Source organism: Girardinichthys multiradiatus, chromosome Y (assembly GCF_021462225.1).
Source record: "Girardinichthys multiradiatus isolate DD_20200921_A chromosome Y, DD_fGirMul_XY1, whole genome shotgun sequence".
Classification (NCBI taxonomy): Eukaryota; Metazoa; Chordata; class Actinopteri; order Cyprinodontiformes; family Goodeidae; genus Girardinichthys; species Girardinichthys multiradiatus.
The window spans coordinates 11,035,471-11,052,524 of record NC_061818.1 but is presented as its reverse complement, the minus strand read 5'-3'; the positions used below and the strand labels follow the sequence as shown (position 1 = coordinate 11,052,524).

At 41.1% G+C, this 17,054-nt stretch overlaps 1 protein-coding gene across 1 annotated transcript; it reads right to left on the bottom strand.

Annotated features, from left to right (window-relative positions):
- Positions 1–2,078: 2,078 nt before the first annotated feature.
- On the bottom strand, positions 2,079–14,518 carry LOC124864737 (UV excision repair protein RAD23 homolog A-like). The gene is made up of 9 exons (XM_047359628.1): positions 14,251–14,518; positions 12,485–12,646; positions 11,595–11,803; positions 9,421–9,464; positions 7,760–7,887; positions 7,336–7,423; positions 3,622–3,752; positions 3,209–3,370; positions 2,079–3,099 (listed from the first exon to the last, which is right to left on the bottom strand). Exons 1-9 carry the CDS (start codon positions 14,314–14,316, stop codon positions 2,986–2,988), a joined length of 1,104 nt encoding a protein of 367 aa, XP_047215584.1. The 5' UTR covers positions 14,317–14,518; the 3' UTR covers positions 2,079–2,985.
- Positions 14,519–17,054: the final 2,536 nt, after the last annotated feature.

Below are 17,054 nucleotides of genomic sequence, written 5' to 3'. Positions count from 1 at the left end.
TTGGGTTTTTAATAACTGTAAGACAATCACCAAAATGAACACAAATTGAAATATTTCACCATGGGATGAATGTAGTTCCACTTTCAGAACTGAAGTACTGAGAAAAACGAACTTCGATGACATTCTAACTTGTTGAGATGACCTGTATATTAAGAGTGAGGCGGGTACGACAATGATGTGAAGGCACACAGAGTCAGGGAGCTGAAAGACTGCTGATATTTAATGTAGCACAGCATAGTCTAAGATCATGTTGATGCTGTAGGACAACAATCAGTAAAGACTGCCTTCACACACACACACACACACACACACCCACAGAGAGAATCCACTTGTGTTACCTTAAACAGTTAGCCTCTATTCATGAACCCAATAAAACTAAAAAACAGTTGCCTCACAGGTAAACCAGGGCCTCATCCTTCATGCTTAGAAATCTTCAATCAGAAGTTTACGTTAGCTTGAATATTTCAGGTTTTGAAAATGAAAAGGCATTTGTTCCAAGTCCAGACTCACTGACCGCTAGGTCAGGACCAGATTGTGATTTCAAAGTGGAAATACCATAAATAGGCTAGTTTTCAGAAATGAAGGTCTGCATTTCTCACAGACAATAAAGACCTTAACATTTAATGGAAGAATCGGGTCCAGGTCATCTTGTAGTTATCTAAACCTTCATTCAACAAACGCTGGAGGATAACTAACTCGTGTACACAAAATTAAATGAGATCTTCACAGGGTTAGCTTTGTGTCCAGTTGGAGCTAAAGCTATGTTGCTGCATTTATCCCAGATCAAGGTGACAGTTCCAGTCTTATTAATGGACTGGGTCAAACATTAAACCACAGCATTTAAACAGTAGTGATGAAACAGCCAATCAGATTCCACAAGGAAGTTAGTCCTAAACCTTGAATCGTCAGAGTCTACATACTGAAGGAAGGTTAAGTTTAGAACAGGACCATCTTACATTGATTAGCGCTGAGATCGTTTAATTAGTCTGATTGATCAACTCATTTTTAAGAGTTTTCCCCCAGATCATCATGATAATCACCATAAAGCAGCTGCCAACTGAAGACTGTCCTGTAAACAATTTAATCAAACTGTGCAGAGAAAGCATTATGAGCCACAAGACTTAACCTTTCTTATGTGGACTATACAGTTCATAATTTAGATGTATACAGAAATGTGTGCTGAATGGGCATGGGCCAGTTAACAGAATCAAGGATGGCTGCTTGAGAAGATGATGGCATGGAATCATAAACGGTGCCACCCATCCCTCTTGTTAAGGCAACGCTATTTTATAACTACAGTTGCAGACTAAGATCAGCTTATTTCAGGCTGGCTAGCCCCTGAGATAGCCTGGCTAACTGCCCAGCTACTATGGGCACGTTTGTTATTAAATGAAATAAATTGGGCTGAGATCATGGTTTTTCCTTGATCAGCAGGTTGAACGCTGTATAATTTCATCACAACAAAGATCTCCAATATCAAGTCCTTTAGGTAAAGGTCAGATAAATGGAGGCATAAATACGGGTAGTCTTGCAGTTCCTTAACTGCTGGATTCAAAACCTCCATCCTATCAAACAGCCTGGAGCCCATTGCTTTCTGTTATATGTGTGCTATACTTAAGAGAAATAAGAAAATCGGCATTTCAGACCTTAAATAGGCCAGGAAAGGCCTGAGTGGAACATCTCTAACAGATCCCAAACATATTAAACAGTAAGATTTACCAAGCTTTTAATCATTATTTTTATGTATTAAAATCAAACTAAAAAGTTCACAGTAACATTTTATCTGTAATAAACTACATGTTTTATTCTTCTCAGCAACATCAAAAATGTGTTTTTTTGCATCTATTTTTATTTTAAAAATTAGGTCATATTTTGCTTTCAGGTTTTTTTTTTTATAATGGTGTCGATCATGATGATCGCCACCATTATACCCGGAGAATCTGATACCGACCCATGCCCAGTTGAGACACAGTGAATGGTTTTGTTTACAGGGAATTTCTGATTAAATATTCTGAGGTGAAAGTTGGATGGCTGCCTTCATGAACATCTGCTCAGAGTTAAACCATAGCTGTCGTAGGTAAGTAGAACAGGAACTCCTGTAATCAGTATTTAATATGTAGTGTCATTGGGAACCACATGTGATGAACAAAAACAATAGCTTTATGTTTGATTGAGAGGCAGGCGCAGCTTGTGTGGACTCTTTGCAACCAGCTCAGGTGATTGGAGCAGAACATTAAGCTGATTATTAAGATTCTGTTCTGGACGTTTGGTTTCTATTTTGACTTAAAGACCACGAGGACATCATGTCAGAGACAGGAAAAAATCAAAAAGGCTGCAGCACAGTCCAGTCCATCACTTCTAATTTCATTCATGGACATATGCACATGAGGCTTACAGAGGTACACGCAAAGCAGTTTACACACGCTGATGATGTTGTCGCAGTGCAGTGAGGGGAACGTGCTTCCATATGGCCGCGCTACAGCATTAACAAACTTAGAGAATGCGAGATCGATTACTTTTTTTTTTTTTCAGCCTAAGTGAATTGCATCCATCTTGCACAGGCATACACAGACACGTACTCTCACACACGCAGACACGAGCACGCACACCCGTCCCCCCCACCTCTCTCTCTCTCTCTCTCCCCTCCCTAATGTTCACAAAGCGCATCTAAAATCAAATTATAGATCTCCCCTAAACTCACCCCACTTATTCCATTGGAATTCACGTGGATTTCATTATTTGTCCACACTTCCTTCATCCCCCACCCCCCCCAACTCCCATAATCTGACCTTCCTGCACACAACCTTTCACTCCATCCCAATGCAACCCCAGGTACTCCCCCGCCCCGAGCATCCCCCCCCTGCCACTGTCTGCTTGAGTTGAGGTTGTACAGTAAAATTCGGGGGTGCAGTCTTTATGTTGAGCTGAGGAAGGGGGAGCGGTGGGATGGGTGGGGCAAGGGGGTGGGCAGTGCTCTGCTCCCGTTCAGTCGTCTTCCAGTCCCTGGTTGAGAAGAAAGTTGGCTGCCAGATTCTCATTCTTCTCGCAGGCGAAGTAGGCCTGGATCACCAGGGCCTCAGGGAAGCCCAACGCTTTTAACTGCTCGGGTGGAGCAGCGCACAGAAACACAAAGGAGATGGAAAAGATGTCATTAAAAACAGCAAGCGGAAATCCAATCCGTGATCCAGTTTTTTTACTGCAAGCTCACCCGTTCTATGGCTTCCTTCTCTTGTGGTGTAACCTGGATATAGTTGACAGGTGCTCCCTCCTCACCTGCTGCCCCCATCTCCCCAACCTCTGGGGGGTCTCCCCCTTCTCCCACTGGCTCATTCAACATCTGGATGAACAGCTCCTGATGTTGGCTGATTTGCTGGAAACACAACAGGAAGAGGGAATTATTCATCATTTAATTTGGATGCTTGCACTATCCAACCACTTCACTAGATTTTATGTGACAGACCTACAAGAACTATAAAGTGGGCGGGAAATGCTTTTGACAATAATTGATTAATGGAAATAACATTTCAATAAAACACTCTGAGGTCTAAAGGTCGTAAGCTCAAGGGGTATGAATACTTTTAGAAAGCACTTTAAAACCCTAAAACTCTAGATTAGAGTTACCTGTAAAAGTTGGGGATTCTCCCGACCTAGTTGCTGGAGCAGGGCTGGGAGCAGAGCAGGGTTCTGCTGGATCGCCTGTCTCATGTGCAGGAACTGGGGCTGGGTTCTCAGGAATGCAAGGGGGTTCTCTCCTGGTGGGCCACAAAACGAAGAAATGAAAACTGCTTTAAAGTCAACTAAAGCAATTTTTGTAAAACCTGTCAAATGCGCACCATTGCATCAACTGAAAACGTAAACACAGGAGTGCAGCTGGTTAACAAAAACCAATCACACCCAGGGTAGTGGTGATGTGTATGTGTGTGTATGGTGGATGTAACCACATATGACTTGTTAACTGGTGTTTAGGTGACTAAGTATCAGATGTCCAAGTGTGAGTAAATGCAGCACGGAATGATCTGCATGCTGCGTCACCTACCCCCCTCCCTTGTTTGTGTGAATGGGGCGCATCAAACATGTGCAGCACCGTGTTTCATCCTGCTATAGGAATAAACAGCACTGGATAACAAGCATAAGCAGACTGGAACAGCGTTTTTAAGTGGAAACTTTAAAAGGTGATTACTACTACACTAACGCAAGAAAATACCTGTGGTGACATCAGACGTCCCAATGAGGTGAGGGAACAAACGGCTGAACATGTGATTACAACCTGTCAGTGTTGCCATGCCAACAAGCTTTCTAATCAAGGCTGACCAGTAGAGATGGGCAAAGGAATAAAACTAAATTAAACGATCCTGAAATATTACGTATTCTTTCTTTAATTTGAAGATGAAAAAAAAATCGGAATCAAGTGTTGTCAGGTAGGGGAGAGCAGAGCAGCAGCATCGCTGTTCTGAGGTATGGGTGAGAATGTAACATGTTTAGATATAGATTTACATGGCAGGAACCCTCTTCTGTAACATGTAGAAACACTGGACTGTTTCCCTAACAACTGCAGTATTTACAACAGTATGATTCCTGAAGCTGCTGGCGTAGACACAGACATGCAACTGCTTCCAGATCAGTATGGTTAGATAAACTACAGCATGGAGGTACGACACTGAGTCAGAGCAGAAACTGCTGCACTTCATCATGACACAAATCATGTGTCTATTAATTCAGTTATGAATTTCCTTTTGTGTAAACTATAGTTATTTGACAAAAAATGACAAGAAGTCATGATTAATTAGGTACCAAGCCTCTACTTCATTTCATTTTGTGTCCCATCACTAGTTTTAAATCCAGTTCAAATGGAGTCCCAGCCAGGGGTCTTTCTGCATGGAGTTTGCATGTTCTCCCCGTGCATGTATGGGTTTTCTCCAGGTTCTCAAGCTTCCTTCCACAGTCCAAAAACATGACTGTTCACAGATCTCTCTAAATTACTCTTAGGTATAAGTGTGTGCTTGCATAGTTGCCCAGTGATGGACTGGCAACCTGTCCAGTGGGTACCCCAACTCTCACCCTATAACCACTGAAGACAGGTACCAGCCCCCTGCATAAACAAGGGATGGATGCTTGGCTGAGGGACGTTCGATTATGGCCCTGTCCCAATACTCGCACTTCCACCCTTGTGTCCCTGAATTGTTCCCGTTGATGGGTTTGAGTCCGTAGTGTGTCCCAATTCTCCAGAGTCGTCCTTAGCCCCGCCCCATTTGTGCCCCACATCCGCCCTTCGGCAAAGCCCGCATCTAAGCCGACTTCGCCGAAGTATATTACCCACAATTCACTGCTGCAGATGACGTTCTGAGCAAAAACCAATCACAACCATCAACGTAACCAGCCATCAAATCAGAATAATAAGAACTGCATAAACGTTAGACAGCAAGCCGACAAATACTAGTTTTCCAGGCTCAACATTGTAAGATACCACTGGGTTCAGAGTGAGTCTGGGCAGTCAGTACCCCATAAAACTAAAGTTACCTTTCAAACAAACACTGGCGCAGCGAGAGTCTGGTGTATAAGCCTCCTTCGCTTCCTGCACTTTCTCCTCAAAACAATTGCTTGTTGCAGTTTTAAATAGTTGTTTTAGCAGCAAGACTGTGAAAACAGCGCTGGTTCTCGCCCTTTTTGATGTTGCAGGTACGGTGCAGAGGTGCAAGTCGATGACGTAACCCCTACTGTTCCAATTCTCCAATTTTGCACGCTTGTAACCTGCGCACTTCAACCCTTACATGCACTTGTACAAAGTAAACACTTCATAGAGGGGCGTAGGGTGTAGTGTGGGAATTGGGACAGGACCTATGTCTTTCATTTTACCTCAAAAGTTGAAGTTTCCTTCTTTAATGATGGAAAAACCGAAAGTTTCCTTGAAGTTATAATTCAAGTTGGAAAAGTCAGAGGTGTATGAGGAACCAGGACCTGAAAATCCAATATGACTGCATTTTATCTAAAACCTGGGAAGAGCACCAAGAAAAAAAATAAATAAAAAATTGCACTTTAAACTATTTGCATCCCATTAAATCTTCCAAACAAACACACCCCCACACTGACGTCTTCTAAAGTTCCCAAAAATCCCAGAATTCCCTGTATTGTACCATTACTTTAAGATGTTTCTGATGAATCAGTGATCAATGTGCTTAGCTGATCAACTCAACCATCTCTTATTGACCCACTGAAGAAACACACAACATCTTGAACATTTCCCAGCAGGGTTTCTTGAAACCCAACGTTTTCATCCGCCGTATTATGCAAACACACAAGCATGCGATGACTGTGACGTCATCCAGCATTTAAAGCAAGCTGAGAGGTCTTAGGGATTTTCTGGAAAACTGTCAACTTCTCACATAAGAAGGTTTTATTAACAAATCTGCAGATGTTTCTAAGCTGAGAAGAGTTGACTAAGGGTGTTTTCACACAATTGTTTAGTCCATTTAAAACAAAGCGGGTCGTTCCCCCCATTTGTGTGGTTCTTTTTTACGTAGATCTGAACAGGTGGTCTCGGTACGCTTCCAAGCGAATTAGAGAGCAGATTATTTGAGGAGTGAACATGATCTGACCCCGATCCGAGACAGGTACCAGGTAAATGCGGCAACCTTGAGCCAGGTCTGCGTTTCATTGTGGGATGCAGAAGAGTAAAGAAGCTAATAAACAATGGTGGCGCATCTTCTCCCAAGAGTATAAAGCCCTTTGCAATTTTCAAGAAATCTCAAAATCCTTCTGTAAACTTGATGGATAATTTTCCCTGACAGTGCTGAGAAACAAACTGATGATATGATTAAATTCTGTTTTCTTTCTGCTAGCTCAGAACACAGCATCTGCTTCCTGTATTTACATTTGGTTCTCCTCCACTGGTCTCATCAGACCAATAAACAGACCCAATGTTTTCATGTGGTTCGTAGAGACAGGGTTTGGTTCAGTCCGAGTTTCTCTGTGTAAAACTACCACATACAAAAGTTTCAAGTTAACAACCTCATCAGCTGATTCGAACTAAAGTAAAAGAACTAGAGGTGTGAAAACACCCTAAGGACAGAAAGGTGGACATCAGCTCCTCAGACTAGTGGACCAACCACAAATGTTGAGCACTGTCAGTACAGGCCTATAAAGGTTCTGGTGTCTTCCTATTAGGTCTGTGCGTTAATTTTCTGCAAAATTGTAGGATTTCAACACTGATATGATTCAAATTCTTTTGAAATAGGTTTTTTTTTTATTCTAAGACCCATCTGAAATACAACCATGTAGTCAAACTAGCAGAAAAGTGTTTAATTTCCCAGTGAGAAGACAAACAAGGCTGTATCCTACCTTCTGCTAGAGATGGAGATTCTGTGGGGCCAGATGTGGGAGCCTGGGCCGGTGGATTACTCTCCTGAACTGGGCTGCTGGGGATACCCTGGTAATGGAACAATGCATTCAATCACACACATGGCTACACACTTCTTGTATATTGGTTACAAACACTGGAAGACCAACATGTTACCGTTGAGAGAATATATTTTAAAAGTTAAATTAAAAAAACTGTTGGATTTCTGCGAATTTTAGAAGGCTTTATGTTGTTCCACAGTCCAAGTCTCCTAATCCAAAACAGAGACAAAAACAAGAGCCCAGCTGGATCAGTTCTGGCCTTTGAACTACTTGCAAGGTCAGAAAAGCTTCCACATTCAAAACAATTGGGAGTTTTTCCTAAGAAGGTACGAGTAGTTCAGTGTGTAGTGTGTGTGTGACGTACAGTAAGGAGGTACTCCACAGCTCTGTGAGGGTTGTTAAAACTGGCCCGTAGTGCAGCTACAACCCGCTCCCTTTCATAGCCCATAGACATGATCTCCGTCAGCATGGCCTCATACTCGGCTCCAGTCACTGTAAACACAGGGCCAGATGGACAGAGCTGCACTGTTATATTATTATCTGAAATATAACAAATGAACTGTTGAATACAATGCCTTACACACATATTAATTCTTGTGAACTTTGTTTTCTTTACATACCACAGTTCCACCACACACTTTAAAGTATTTATTGGAGTTTTCTTTGATGGAACAACACAAACTATTTTAAATTTGTGATTTCATCACATTCTATATACAAATTGGATCTGTTTGTCTTGTGTTACCTTTGGATACTTTTTTTGTGAAATGGGGATATATAAACCACCAGAACTTAAAAGTTGAAGGAATCACCATTCTCATTATGAAACATGGTGGTGGCTGCATCATGCTGGGGAGTTGAATGGAGCTAAATAAAGGGTGATCCTCGAACAAAACCTGTTAGACGCTGCAAAAGACTTCAGACTTTCTTCATGTGATTATTATTCATGTGTAGGAATGGCCTAGTCAACGTTCAAGCCTAGGTCCAATTGAGCATTTGTGGTAACACTTAAAAACATTTCAGTCACTAGGTGTGAAAAGCTGGTAGAGAAACATCCCACAAGACTTCCTGCTATAAACCATGTTTTCTTTTCCTTCCACTTCGCAACTAGACTACCGAGTTGGTCTTTCACATGTAGTTCCAATTAAAAACACATGACTAAATAAATACTTTAGCAAGGTACCGTACAGCTGTCTCAAGGATAACATTCATAAGAACTGGAAACTCTGATGACAGACTTGACTTCATTCGAAGTCAGCAAAAAACTACCAATGTTTAACAATGGTATAACCATACGAAGCTGAATGCTGAACAGGGGAAACATATTTGATGTTTTATAAGTTCAACAAACAGAAGGCCTGTTACTGACTGCATTGGTTACCAGACAGGTAGAAGAAAAGGAGTTTCAGCAAAGCCAGATGTTTTACTGCAGACATCCAGGCACTTTTCAGGGATGCCATTTGCTTTCAGACCGCCGTGCAATATATGAAAGCAGCAATAGGTTAGATGTCAATCAAAAGCTACAAATGCTGTGTTAGGAAGGTTGTTCACAGCAAAGATGCTTTAGGAACAACTGTTAGTCTGAAGCTAAGTTTATCATTGCTTTAAATAGACCATTATACACAGAAATGTTCAAAGTAGATAAGAATTGTGCGTATCTTAGGGTTTTTATCAGTAGATCTCTGAGGATGCAGATTCTAAAAGTGACAAATTCAATTTAAGTCATACAGACAGTCTTCCCTAACAGCAGTGTGACAGATTTTACTAGCTGAGTGCATACTATCAGAGGATGAAATGGGAATCCCCCTCATCACTCTCAGACGTCACAACGAGGAAGGGCTCGCTTTGTCAGCCTCTAAACATTGAAGTGGTATGCAGCACGCCGCAGCTTGTAAAGTCCCCGACTGACAGCAGAAACAGCTGCTGGCTAACAATGTAAAAATAAAACGAACCATTGTGACAATACCTTCAATAAGAAGGTCTGAAAAGTGCTAAAACTAGAGAAGAAACCAGTAAACTACCTACCGAGCGTTGAGGAGGCATCCAGGCCTTGGCTCCCACCACTGGAGCTACAAAACATGAAGGTGAAACAACATTACATCGCAGGACTGATTTTAAAGGTGAAGCTGTTGAGTTTGGAGGCAGCAGACAATATCAACTCAGATATGACCAAATCAAATGATAACCTACAGGTTAACAAAATAACCTAAATATTCCTGTTTGGACTGAATTATTGTACTGCTACTCACAGAACACAATGAGATGAATGAGCACAGACACGGGGTGGTTACCAGGATGAAAGTGCAGCAATAACAGTTAAACAACACGGCCCTTCCTATTGCTGCACACTGCAGGTCAGTTGACTGCCTTGCTTTCAGGACAAATTGTGCTTTTGTAAATATTTCACCTGCTTTTTGGTTGGGAAAAACTTGGAATGACTATCTTCTCATCATGTATGTGTAGCAGTTAGATTATAGTCCAGATACTATTTCAAATGTTTTGTGTAAATGCTGTGAAACCGTGGCATCTAAAAAACAAAGACTTAAACTTATTTAATACTTACTCTAAGCTTTAACACTGAAATACATATATTTACTGATGGTAAATATTGTTTACCATTTAAATTAACCCCAATAAATCAGAGGTCAATAGAAAAGAACATGGAATATTTTTGGCGAACGATAGCAGCCTGTTTTACTTTCAGGTTTTGCTAACTCCAGAACATATTTAGATCATAACTGTAGAACACCAGAATGAGATGGCAGGCTATTTTTAGACCAGCAGGAAAGTAACACGTTAAACACAAACTTCCAGATGTCTTTGGGAAGATCAGAGAAGATCGAGACGGCGTTCAAAACACTCACTAGTGTCTCACTCGATTTCAAACCAAAATAGCAAAGTCACGATCCAGGAACAGGATCTGGCCTCACTTCCAATTCCAGTTGTTGGACCTAAGTGACTGAGATTTATAGAAAGCCTTTATCTGGTGTGATGAATCTGTAGCAATAATTTTGGCTGCAAACTTGCATCAAAGTTTAAGGCTACAGCTTGGGATCTCCCAGTCCTACCAGAAGTTTTGAATAGGGGTCCCCAGTTAGGAGTGGGGGCCCCACCGGTATCAGCATCCTATGCTTAAAAAAACCTTTTGATTAGATCCCAGACAAAGTGACATGAGTTTTCTATGGCTTGTTCAGCAATATCGTAACAAAGTCACCACTTCTGCACTTGCTATTGTGCACCGCCCGTCAGCTGGCTGAAAGAACCCTTACACAGTTTTCCCTTGCTTACAATGAAGATAAATTCAGCTGTCTGTTAAAAAAAACTAGGGACAGGTGTGGCATGGAAACCAAAGAGCCACCCAGGACTCTACTTAAAGCAATGCTGCTTTAAAACTGCTCATGGCCAGCTATGAGAAGCACGTCTGTAGAGCAGCTGACTGCAGGCTGGCTAACCGAGCAGATACCCAGCTCATGTCAGCTTGTTAGACTTGTGTTACTCTATACAGAGCAGAACAGCAGACAAACTGAGAATATTCTGTGCAATAAGTACTTGTACAATAGCCTACTAAACATGTTATAGTTGAAATAATTTGAACTGCAATGGTGTCCGTGTAAAAACCAAGAAATAGTGGTATTTTTAAAAAGCAGTCTAAGTATTTCAACAGATTTTACAAAGCTTAGACAAAACTACAGACTAAACCAGGGTCAAGAAAACACTGACCCAAGGCAGTTTGCATTTACCAGGAGTCAACTGCTCTAAATGCTTCAAATGGCAGCAAAGCAAGGTTTAAATGAGGAAATAATGTTTACTGTAGAGCCTCGCTCACACAGATTATTCACATTCACAAAAACAAGACTGGTTCACCTCTATATAGCACAGACTAAATACAGGATTCCCTGCAACAGAAGACTTTGCTGATTTAAACCATTGGCAATGACGAGGGTCTGCTCCTGGATTTCAGACCAATTTAGCAGCTGCTTCCAAAACAAAGCTGAGCAACACAGTGAACTGAACTTCTGCAATGGACCCTTTTAAAATAATCAAACCTGATGGAACCATAATAAAGAAGAAATATTGTTGTCCGAGCTATAACATAACTGAATTAGTTCTTCTCTTCATAACAAAATTAAATGTGATATGGTTCAATTTTCTCTCTTACAATTGCGACCAGTCATGACTAATGCTGGAACAGGTTATACCTGGCTGGCTGTTGTGGTTCTGTGGCAGCGGTATTTGGCTCCGGTTTGGCCTCCTCTGAGGAAATGGGGACAGCTGCAGGGGCCGGGACTAAGGCCGGGGCTGGAGCAGGGTTTGTAGCTGGGGCGGGTGTTGAAGTGGAGCCAGAGTCTTGTACAGGGGGCTTGGGGGCTTCTGAGACTGGTGGTGAGGCTGGAGCTGCAGCCTTAGCCTTTCATCAATTCAAAAATAGTAAAGAAAATAAATAATGATTATTATTTAAAATGAAAACAAAAGAAAATAACATCTCAGTATACCAATAGTAGTCTGCTAACTGGTTCCTACACTACCTTGAATCTTTGTTGGTTTCTTGCCTTTAGGTTCCCCAAATCAGAGGACAGATCGCTAGTGTTGTTTTTTTTTATTTTCAGAGTGGTTCACTGGTTTATAAATTTAAAATGTAAAGTTGCCTAGAGACCAAACAGTAATGAAATTGCCCAAATCAGATTTTTGCATAAGCAAACACCCAGTCGGTAAATCAAAGAAAACACAAGTGTTAAAAATCAAGGTGTGATGCAACATCACATAGATTAAAAAAAACTACTGCATCAGACTATTGTCTAATAAGAAGGAAGGAAAAAAAGTCTGAAAATTCTAACATTCTTCCAAAAGCCAATTTCCATATTCCCATACTCATCCAGACCTGGAAAATGATTAAGGCTAATTCCATACTTTTCAAGACTGTGTAGAAACCCTGTGTTAAAACAGCTGTTCATCCCCCAGGCTTTGCAATACCACAGCACATCCAAACTGACAGCTTTTAAGTTATTATTTCAGAAAATCCATGTTCATATCTAATCATCCTATGGAGCATATAATAAATGACTAGCCTCAAAGTAAAGCCTAATCTGACCTTGGACACCATCACTACAACAAAATTCTTCTCGTCGATTTTGTAGTCTTTAATGGGTGTGTCATCTTGCAAGATTTTTCCAGCATAAATCAGCTTCTGCCCAGAAACAGGGAAGTTGTCCTTTCCCCGTTCAGCCTCGATCTTCTCCTTCAAGGCCTTAACCTGATAAAGGGAGAAGAAGACATCATGTGTAGCTGTATACAGAAATTTGAAATGTTCTCCTAGCGCTTTAGTTCTGTGGTCTCTCAGACCATCTAATCTGTTTTTTCTACAGTGTCCTGTAAGTGTTTAAACCATTTTTTGTTGTCATAGTTTGTCATGTTCAACACAGTCTTTAATGTATTTTATTGGGATTTTATGTGATTGACCAACAGAAGGTTATGCATAACTGTAGTGAAAGGAAAATGATGCATTATTTGTATTCAGCCCCTTTAATCAATACTTTCTCACTTGTAATTTAGGTCTGAACTTAGAGCCATTCTAACACAAAAAATGTGCCGTCATTCTGGAAGGTGAACCTCTGCGCCATCTCAAGTCCTTTGCAGCTTCTGACAGACTGCCTTGTACTTGGGCTCCATTTATTATCCTGTGTCCTGACCCACAGCATGACCCTGTCACCACCATGTCTCACCATTAGTTGTTTAGGGCAAGGGTCTTAAACTCCAGCTCTAGAGTCCTGTACTTTCAGATGCTTCTTTGCTTCAACACACCTGAACCAAATAATTAGGTCATTCACAGGACTGTAGAACTTGACCGCATGCTGAAAAGGGAATTCAACCATTTAATTTTGCACCACGCTGGCCTGTGAGGATTTGGGTTTAGGAGGGGTCTCAAACAGAAGTGGTATAAGGTGGGGTGCACTGTTAGTTTTCTGCCACACAATGTTTTTCATGTAGGCCAAAACATTTAATTTCAGTCTCATCTGATCTTCCCTGTGTTTTATGTGTCCCCTACATAGCTCATGACAACTTGCAAAAGGGACTTCTCATGGCTTTTGTCTTCACACCCTTACAGAAAGGTGGTCCAAGATTAATGGTCCTGTCAACAGATTCTCCAGCCTGAGCTTTGGATCTCTGCTGCTCCTCCAGATTTACCGTGGGGGTCTTCCTCATTCAAAGCAGCTCAGCTACATTTCTGAAATGATTAAGCAGTGACTGAGCTTTAATTGAATAACAGCTGAAGTTTGAGTTCCAACTCTGCATGAATATTTCCCTTCGACTCGTTAGGAATATCTGTCAGCAATACTGCAGTAAAGAAGCCTACTGCTCTTTTAACATTTAGCTCACATGATACACCCCACATAGGAGAGCATGTTAACAAACTGAGCCAGCTTCCCACTGTGCTAGCAGCACAGCTAATCGTAATTGGCAGAGTCATAAGCATTAGCATTAGCATTCCCCTTGTTCGTGTTTTAAGTTTTGGGTTTTTAGGGTAATTAATTGTGTCGAGTCGTGGCATAAAAGACAAAGAACCACCTTCTACCCGAGTGACAAAGTTAGAATGTCAAATGACCAGTTTACAGTTGCGTCGGTGGGACTTTGTTGGTGGGCTGTTAAGCTAACGATAGCATTAGCCTGCTAAAGTTAGCTCGTAATACATTGGAGGTGTCGCGTTGTTTCGGAATTTTGCCAATGTGCGGTAAATACGCCCCATTTTCCCCGAAACTACAAACATCACGCAAACCTGTAGGGTTCACGCCAAAAAACTAAAACATAAGTCCTGCAGCTAGTAATGTTAGTTGCGCTAGTTAGCAAATAGCATCTCACCGTTTGTTCGGGGTCTATCTCAATCTGAATAGTCTGCTGCTGCAGTGTTTTCAGCGTGATCTGCATGGTAGCGATGGCTGACGTTCTGTCAGATTTCCTTCCAATGGAGAAATAGTTGCTCTCGCTTAGCAGTTAGTTTGTTTTTAAAGTTGGCGTTTCGGGTAAGATAAGAGCTAGCCGACAAATGTGTGTATCCATGAGCACTCAGCAAATCGCCATCTTTGGTGACAAGTTGGTGGAGCGGCGAGAGAGGCAGTGCTGGAAGCTACGAGATCTCGTGCGGAACGACGCGACTATGAAACAGGACTTTGAAGGCAACGCTTCAGTATTGGAATTACAGGTCCTTCTCAAAAAATTAGCATATTGTGATAAAGTTCATTATTTTCCATTATGTCATGATGAAAATTTAACATTCATATATTTTAGATTCATTGCACACTAACTGAAATATTTCAGGTCTTTTATTGTCTTAATACGGATGATTTTGGCATACAGCTCATGAAAACCCAAAATTCCTATCTCACAAAATTAGCATATTTCATCCGACCAATAAAAGAAAAGTGTTTTTAATACAAAAAACGTCAACCTTCAAATAATCATGTACAGTTATGCACTCAATACTTGGTCAGGAATCCTTTTGCAGAAATGACTGCTTCAATGTGGCGTGGCATGGAGGCAATCAGCCTGTGGCACTGATGAGGTCTTATGGAGGCCCAGGATGCTTCGATAGCGACCTTTAGCTCATCCAGAGTGTTGGGTCTTGAGTCTCTCAACGTTCTCTTCACAATATCCCACAGATTCTCTATGGGGTTCAGGTCAGGAGAGTTTGCAGGCCAATTGAGCACAGTGATACCATGGTCAGTAAACCATTTACCAGTGGTTTTGGCACTGTGAGCAGGTGCCAGGTCGTGATGAAAAATGAAATCTTCATCTCCATAAAGCTTTTCAGCAGATGGAAGCATGAAGTGCTCCAAAATCTCCTGATAGCTAGCTGCATTGACATTGCCCTTGATAAAACACAGTGGACCAATACCAGCAGCTGACACGGCACCCCAGACCATCACTGACTGTGGGTACTTGACACTGGACTTCTGGCATTTTGGCATTTCCTTCTCCCCAGTCTTCCTCCAGACTCTGGCACCTTGATTTCCGAATGACATGCAGAATTTGCTTTCATCCGAAAAAAGTACTTTGGACCACTGAGCAACAGTCCAGTGCTGCTTCTCTGTAACCCAGGTCTGGGGAATGCGGCACCTGTAGCCCATTTCCTGCACACGCCTGTGCACGGTGGCTCTGGATGTTTCTACTCTAGACTCAGTCCACTGCTTCCGCAGGTCCCCCAAGGTCTGGAATCGGCCCTTCTCCACAATCTTCCTCAGGGTCCGGTCACCTCTTCTCGTTGTGCAGCGTTTTCTGCCACACTTTTTCCTTCCCACAGACTTCCCACTGAGGTGCCTTGATACAGCACTCTGGGAACAGCCTATTCGTTCAGAAATTTCTTTCTGTGTCTTACCCTCTTGCTTGAGGGTGTCAATAGTGGCCTTCTGGACAGCAGTCAGGTCAGCAGTCTTACCCATGATTGGGGTTTTGAGTGATGAACCAGGCTGGGAGTTTTAAAGGCCTCAGGAATCTTTTGCAGGTGTTTAGAGTTAACTTGTTGATTCAGATGATTAGGTTCATAGCTCGTTTAGAGACCCTTTTAATGATATGCTAATTTTGTGAGATAGGAATTTTGGGTTTTCATGAGCTGTATGCCAAAATCATCCGTATTAAGACAATAAAAGACCTGAAATATTTCAGTTAGTGTGCAATGAATCTAAAATATATGAATGTTAAATTTTCATCATGACATTATGGAAAATAATGAACTTTATCACAATATGCTAATATTTTGAGAAGGACCTGTATATATGAAGTTGGAGAAGACACAACACATGCAGAACGAAATATACTGAATATATAAAACAACAGTCATTTATTAATTAGATTTGAACAATTAAAACATGTAAACATTGGCCATTGTATGTGTCCTGTAAACACCAATCCAATACACAACACTGGATTCACAAAAATAGGGCACTATTTTAATAATTGGGTTTAGATTTCCTAAATCGAAACTGTGTTTTAGACAATATGTAATTTAAATTAAAATAATTTAGCCCTTGTTGATACAGTATGGCAGTTTCATGCCTCATCTAAGGTTGTCCCAATTCCATAGAAAAGCATCAAAACACGAGTGTTTTCAGAAATAAAATGAATAACCTAGAATAACGACGTAGAATAAACTTGCTCAACTTTGACCTCTACTAATTTTAGATTTTAAACTACCACACAGTAAAACTGTAACCTCTATATTTCCTATGGAAATTCAAATAAAAGAAATAAACCGTATTACAATCAAATCCAATTTATCATAAACAGACTAAATGTAATTTTTATCTCTACAACGCAATCTTGACATGTTACATGAAAAAGCGCCTATGTTGGGTCTAGATCTAAGTTAAGAAGAAGAATGAGAAAAAAACAAAACATGCATATTTCTAAAGATTTATAAAAAGGAGACAGAAGGAAATGTATTAACCCTAATGATAAATGGTCTGAAATGCTAAAATCCATCTGGGCTCATTAATGAAATGAGTTCTTATTATAAAAATCTTAATTCATTGTTTCTAACCAAGTCCTTGTGACACCCTCCATAACAAAAGCAGCCATTACATTCCTACAATGGACAACAATTTTAAAGAAAAAGGTGGAAAATATTTCAGTTTGAAAGAAATGGACAACGCAGTAATTCACCAGAAAAA

What these genes read in the sequence shown, in the direction of transcription:
- LOC124864737 (XM_047359628.1), bottom strand. Translation starts at nt 14,316, where the DNA reads ATGCAGATCACGCTGAAAACACTGCAGCAGCAGACTATTCAGATTGAG. An exon ending in CTGTGGAGTACCTCCTTACT is followed by an intron (nt 7,424 to 7,759) that starts GTACGTCACACA and finishes TTCCATTACCAG; the next exon opens with GGTATCCCCAGCAGCCCAGT. An exon ending in AGAAGGAAGCCATAGAACGG is followed by an intron (nt 3,100 to 3,208) that starts GTGAGCTTGCAG and finishes CCACCCGAGCAG; the next exon opens with TTAAAAGCGTTGGGCTTCCC.